The sequence below is a fragment of the Leguminivora glycinivorella genome, chromosome 5 (genome assembly GCF_023078275.1).
Source record: "Leguminivora glycinivorella isolate SPB_JAAS2020 chromosome 5, LegGlyc_1.1, whole genome shotgun sequence".
NCBI lineage: Eukaryota > Metazoa > Arthropoda > Insecta > Lepidoptera > Tortricidae > Leguminivora > Leguminivora glycinivorella.
Genome location: NC_062975.1, coordinates 4,850,923 through 4,858,028, shown reverse-complemented (window position 1 = coordinate 4,858,028; position 7,106 = coordinate 4,850,923). Strand labels below are relative to the sequence as shown.

Genomic DNA, 7,106 nt, shown 5'->3' with positions numbered 1-7,106 from the left:
GTATTGTTTTTTGTAATACCGTAGTCCGACTTAGCTTCGACTTATTTTTGTACAGTAATTTTATATGTATACATAACAAGAATTAATAACGCTGTAAAATAACTGAGAGGTTTCCAAGGGACAGTTGAACGAAAGCACATCCTTAAAGAATGTGTATTTTGAAATCGAGCTATGGCCGTAAAATACCTATGACTTAAAGTAACAAAGTAAATGGCATTAACACAAATAATAAAATATAATAAGGCAGCCAAAAAGCGTTCTGACTACAAGAGGGTAAATATTTGGTGATATAAATTTCATAATACTTTTATTTGCGAGTATAGTTCATATCAATAACGTTTGTCGATTCTAGGTTTCATTTGTATGTAGAAAAGTTTTAAATTGAAGTGATAGTAATTACAAGTTAACCTTAGAATACCTCAGAATAATCGATTGGACTAGATTAAGAAAATCTATTAATTATTAATCGTCACTTAAAATGTATTTAAAATAAGGTTTTTTTGTATGTAATGTTTAGAAATAAAGTATAAATACTTTGAGAAACTATTGTTTTATTTTATTTATAGAAAACGGATCATTCACTTACAACAATAATTATAATGGATGTTGTAACTAACCTAATTAAATCACATTACAATAATTATTTACAAGATTTAAAAAATGTTAGAAATGTCGGCTTCCAAATATATTCAACGGCAATAACGTCGTACATAGAGTAGGTCCCATAAATATCTGACATGCTCTTATGGCTCTAGAAATAAGATTTTCTTCTTACTTCTGTATAAACATTAAACACATTAGATTTAACAAAAAAAAAAAAAACAGATTGAGTACTAATACAGACTAATACAAAGTATTTATAATCTATAGTTTTAGGTATTAAAAAACCTAAACAAGTAATTTTTTAAATTTTCGGATAGTTACATTTGTTGGTTCACCAAGCAGGTCTGTCACTGAGCGACCTGTTTTTAACCTCATTATTTGCTCGCGTAATCTTTTATTTAATGTACAGCGGGGTAAATCTCAACTGGGGGCCAATTGTAACTAATCCATTTTTTCCATTACACTATGATGTTGAGTTCTACATGTATCCACTAAATACGCCTACCATATATAACCGGTGGACACTCTATTTTAGAGATGGGCCGAATACGGACTTTGCCGAATACGAATATCGGCCGAACATTCGGTTCAGCTGTTACCGAACCGAACATTCGGCCGAATATTTGGTTCCACTATATTTAATACCTGGCTTAGAGTTAAAAACTTTTCAATGGTTGGTAATGGGTACTAACTAAGGCTCTTAATGTTCCTATAATTTAATGCATAAGAACATTTTGATTTTTTTGTTTCTTAAGCTACGTTATTTTTACTGGGCGTCATCCATATATTACGTCACAGTGTAAGGGGGGGGGGTCATAATAAATGTGACAATCCCTGTTAAAGGGATACAAAAAAGCGTGACATAGGGGGGAGGGTCCAAAAAACCTGAAATTTGGTGTGACGTAATATGTGGATGATCCCTTGATATTAAAATTAAAATTTGATATTTGATACTTTTTTACATAATTATTGTAGGTACTTATATTTAACGCATTTTTAACCCCTTTGGTCCTTAAGACTCCTGGAAATAGGATGTTATTATCCCATGAATTACGAAACAACTTGCGCTATTTATTTACTTTGTTTATTCGGTAAATATTCGGCAATGTAACCGAACTATTCGGCCGAATACGAACATTGAAAAACTTGCCGAATACCGAATATTTACCGAATATTCGGCCCATCTCTACTTATTTAATAATGCAAACATTGTAAAACATGGAAAAAATGGGCTAGTTACATTTATTCCACGGTATCGAATGGCCGAGACTCAAAAATTGGCCCCCTGAAAAAAGTCTCTTATCAAGATTACAGTTTATCGAAGGTTCATCAAATACTTTTGAGTACATAAATTGCCCATTCATACAAAAATGTTTGTGTCTCTTATGCTGTGTTTAATTCCGATCAAAGGGTTAAATTAATTGTTGTATTCATGCTAGAAACTATATCACAATCAGGTCAGCCATCTACTTGATGATGATGACCTTTGTAAATTATCTTCTCAATTTTCTTTATCAGCTACTAAAAAAAAACAAGTTATTCATGATCTGCGTAATTTTATTATCTAAAGAATGTCGGTATTATTATATTATATTTACATTAAGAAAACCGTTATTTAAATAGATTAGGTACGGTGAACGGAAATGGTATTCAACCTTATTTTACTGAACAGTTTTAAATTTTCTATGAAATAAAATGAAAGCAAAATTTATATGAAGATTATTCTTTCCATTTAAACTGTGTTAGTAATATTTCATAAGTTACATAACAGTTTCCTCTAAGAAACTTGAAATGTCAATAATTTTAGGAATGTGGACAACACTCTACCATACAATCACCTTAGTTTAGTCGCTGCATGATGAAAACTAATCCATTTCATAGTCATAAACTTGTGTAACCTGACAGGGAATCTCATAAAACATTATTATATGTGTTGTGTGAATGTTACGTGACTGTCGTATTAAGTACACACTACACAGTTCAGTCTAACTAAACTGTTAACATAATCTTGAGTCGGCTGACGTGTCACCGCCCTAATACATAGTCTAGAGAGTGTTGGAGATGAGACCATTGAACAGCTGTGGCACTATTAGCATAGTATAAACCAGTAATAACTCTTCTAACAAACGTACGCCGCGCGGGGTGCACACAAGCGCGTCGTATACGTACGCAACACATGCAAGCGGATTTGGATAAACCTGGATAAGAGTAACATGCATAATGATATTTTTTGTTTTCTGACTGATGTAATGTGGTATTATTACACTAATACCACAGTTCAGTTCAGTTTTTTAAATTAAATGGCTTCAGTCCATTGGGACTATTTCGCCAGTGTCAAGGTGCGCCGCCGCTGAGCTAATATTAGTAATTTTTGTACAGTAAGTACGACATTGTACGCGTGACTTAGCACTTGTAAATTGATAGCTAGATTTTACAAGAGCACGTGGACTACCGGCGTTTACGACAAAAAAGAGGCTAAACGCGTTTCGAGAACAATTCTTCATCAGCTTCTCACTACACCATAATAGTTTAAATTCTGACACTAATACCACATTAATAATACTTAATATTAGATAACAACATCTTACTTTGGACCATGTCAAGTAACATTTATAGCAATTTTGTTAAACCACGTGCTTTCGAACGCAGTAGGTAACTTTCGCGTCGCCACAGCCGGAGAGAACTACTGAGTCGTCCTTATACTGTGCTATTAGCCTTGAACTGTTCCATTTCACTTATTGGCAGAAATTATAAAAAAATCAATTAGAATTGCATATCTAAAGAGGATATAGGGACTTTTATAGGGAGATTTCCCCTTTCATGGAGCTTTAGGGAGTGGGTATTATTATGGACGTTACGTGACCGTTTTAAGTCCACAGTTCATAGTCTATCATAATCTTGAGTCGGCTGACAGCGTCCAGATGTCACCAGCCCAGTACATAGTCTAGGGCTTTAGAGATGAGCCCGTTGGAGCGCTGTGGCACCGGTGCCGACGGCACGGGCGTCGGGCACAGAGAGCGGGCGCCTTGGGTTTGTCTGAAAATCAAATAAAAAGATGTAACATATGGTGGGGTCAAATAAATGCAGCTGAAATTCCCATTGTATGGTTCCGTTAACACTTGTAGCTATGTCTGTTTAGTTGGTGAGGCTGTATCCATCCTCTTTTGTACCAGTTGAAGCACAAGTCAAATTACTGATAGATATCCTGTATTGTTTCCCTTTTTTGCAACAGGCTGTTCTTAAAGCCAAAGTACAAAAAAAGACTAGAATTAGACTTTCAAATCAATATGTGCAGGAAACGAGACAACACCAGGATGTTGCCACTTTTTTAATTTTTACTGTTTTTGCCAGGCTGTATGTACCATTACTTGTTCTATTTACCTAGCGACTTGAGGACTGGTAGGTTGTCTCGGCGGCTCGCGACACTCGGCCACACCAACCATGACTCCGGGTAACACTTGACGCCCACTCAGCGACATGGCACGCTCCTTCTCAGCTCGCGTCGCGTATCGCACATGCGCCCAGTTGCCTTGCGTTGGATATTGCTTGTCTGTAAACATGATTATGTTCTAAAATTTGACAATGTTTTAAAAAATAAGTTTACTGAAAGGTTTTTACTACTCCCTAATTTAAGCAAGGTGAATTCTGTCAATACTAAAAGGTTTTCTTCTGTATACTAATGAAATAATGAATGACAAATTTTTCTCCAACCATCCCTAAACAGTAAAGGCATAAATAAGATTGACTATTTTAATGAGGTGAAGTAGTAAATAAAAAAATATGTAAGCAAGCTTAGATAGTCACAACTTTGTATTAATGGAAAGAGGACTTTAAAAAGCAACTATTTTTCATTCTTGATTAAATAAAATAGAAAAACTGTAATTTTATTTCTCATCAAGTTATTAAAATTGTCCTTACCTAAAATAGCACCACAGTTGCTAAATCTCGCTAATACTGTATTTGCAGCATTCGGCGGGAACCCAAACACTGTCACCCAGTAGTCCTCCTGCTCCTGACTCCCGTCCCACGCTGCCGGGTTCATGCTAGACCCATTCATATTGTTCATGTAAGAATTTTGCAACACTGAGTTATTGTAGAAGCTTTGCTCTTGGAAGAGAGACTTGTTTACGGATGGTTCATTACTCTTAATTGTGTCAAATAAGTCTTCTATAGGTGGTCCTGTGGTTTTACTATTGTTGTAAGACATATTGGGTGGGTTGTATGACATGTTTGGATTGTATGATGCGTTCGGTGATGTGGGAGCATTGGCAAACATGTTTTGCTGGTTGTACAGGGCCTGCTGGTGCATGGAGAGGTTCTGACGGAAATGCTTCTGGTCTGGTGTGGAGGTTTGTGTAGGGCTTGTGGGTGAACCTGAAATTACAAAATTTTCAATAGAAAAAGCTCTGGAATCCAACTCTCTGGAATACAACAACTAAAATAAACAATTATTTTAATAGGTGTACCTTCTTCAAAATTCTTTATTCTTGTGGCCTTCCATCAGAGAATTATTTGTCCCAGAGTTATAATTTTTTTCACTAAATCAAAGGAACTTAGTAGGTACAGTAAACTGCAATAATTTTCTTCAGGGAAGTAAGAGTGGCATAAATGATTTATTTCTTCACTGATAAATTCAAAGAGAATAACAACATTTGAAAACATTATTATGAAGTTAATCTTCAAAGACTGCAATGCAGCAAAGATAAACAGAACCTCTCTTTCTCTCAATGAGAATACGATAAAACTATAGATAGTTAGACAAATAAATCTTTACTTACCAAATGCGAGATTCCGACCTTTTGTTGGAGACAGGCTGTTGGTTCTGGGTGTAGTAGGAGGATTAATTTCCCCTAACAAAAAAGGTGGCAGATATCCCACATTCGGGCTACCTGAGGGCGAGTGTGTAGGACTTCCAAGTGTCATCGGCTCCATTTTAATAACTAATATTGCAACTTTTACAGTTTTGAAATGGTAAATGTAACTAAGTTAATACATTTATTCACTGTGTCGCCGATTTTTTAGAAGAAACAATTACCGTGGCGGTTGCACAGAAAGCGATTTAGACATTCCACATTTTGACAAGTAAACGGCTGTCAAATGACGTTTATAATGTTACTATATCCAAGAAAATAATTCGAAAGTAGTAGTTTATTCCATAAAGAATATTCGTTGCCAACTTCACTGATAAATGAATGAGGAATAAGAGCCCACGCAGACAAAGATGGGCAAGACTCTTTAAACCTTTTATTCAAATTCAAAAGTTAAAAAAAAATCAAAATTAATCTCTGCATCGGTTTCGCCCTGTAATTATTAAGTACTTACATCGCCTTCAGGCAGCGATCTATTCGCCGTGTTAGTTGTACTATTATATATTCTGTGGTGTTAGCTAGTTATTTGGTTAAGTATTAGATTTAAGTTTATTGGTTGGGGACTGAAAATCAGCGGTCTCGCTGAGTCTCATCCATTTTACTGCACACACATGCGTAATTTTACTTACTAAGTTTTTATAAGTTCTTACATTTCCATTTCGTGCTGTGTTGGTAAATAAATATCTTTTCAGTACAGATGGTGTTTTTTTACGCACTAGTGCGAGAAGTGGTTCATTATATGTCAGGTTGAAACTTCGGAGGGCCATCTGTACTGAAAAACGTCGTACGATACACGTGCAAAAGGAAATTCGCAACTCGTGTCGATTTAAAACACTCCCTTCGGTCGTGTTTTAATTTATCGCCACTCGTTTCAAACTTCCTTTTTTACGCACTTGTATCCTAACGTAATGTACTATTTTATTTTAAGACTTTTAATACATAAAGGTTTGCAGAAGCCCCATAGAGTATAATAATATAGAGGTATAATATATATGAGAAGTAATACCGTAAACTATGTTTGACGTGTTGTTTCCTTAATACGCTTAAGTGCGAATTCACAAAGCGTTTTTTAGGGTTCCGTAGTCAACTAGGAACCCTTATAGTTTCGCCATGTCTGTCTGTCCGTCCGTCCGTCCGTCCGTCCGTCCGTCCGTCCGTCCGTCCGTCCGTCCGTCCGCGGATAATCTCAGTAACCGTTAGCACTAGAAAGCTGAAATTTGGTACCAATATGTATATCAATCACGCCAACAAAGTGCAAAAATAAAAAATGGAAAAAAATGTTTTATTAGGGTACCCCCCTACATGTAAAGTGGGGCTGATATTTTTTTTCATTCCAACCCCAACGTGTGATATATTGTTGATAGGTATTTAAAAATGAATAAGGGTTTACTAAGATCGTTTTTTGATAATATTAATATTTTCGAAATAATCGCTCCTAAAGGAAAAAAAGTGCGTCCCCCCTCTAACTTTTGAACCATATGTTTAAAAAATATGAAAAATCACAAAAGTAGAACTTTATAAAGACTTTCTAGGAAAATTGTTTTGAACTTGATAGGTTCAGTAGTTTTTGAGAAAATACGGAAAACTACGGAACCCTACACTGAGCGTGGCCCGACACGCTCTTGGCCGGTTTTT

The 7,106-nt window shown here is 35.6% G+C and overlaps 1 protein-coding gene across 1 annotated transcript; it reads right to left on the bottom strand.

Annotated features, from left to right (window-relative positions):
- Positions 1 to 3,153: 3,153 nt before the first annotated feature.
- Positions 3,154 to 5,683, bottom strand: LOC125225999 (nucleoporin Nup35-like). Its single transcript, XM_048129814.1, has 4 exons — positions 5,382 to 5,683; positions 4,522 to 4,977; positions 3,985 to 4,153; positions 3,154 to 3,639 (listed from the first exon to the last, which is right to left on the bottom strand). The coding sequence occupies exons 1-4, from the start codon at positions 5,533 to 5,535 to the stop codon at positions 3,528 to 3,530; spliced, it is 891 nt and encodes a 296-aa protein (XP_047985771.1). The 5' UTR covers positions 5,536 to 5,683; the 3' UTR covers positions 3,154 to 3,527.
- Positions 5,684 to 7,106: the final 1,423 nt, after the last annotated feature.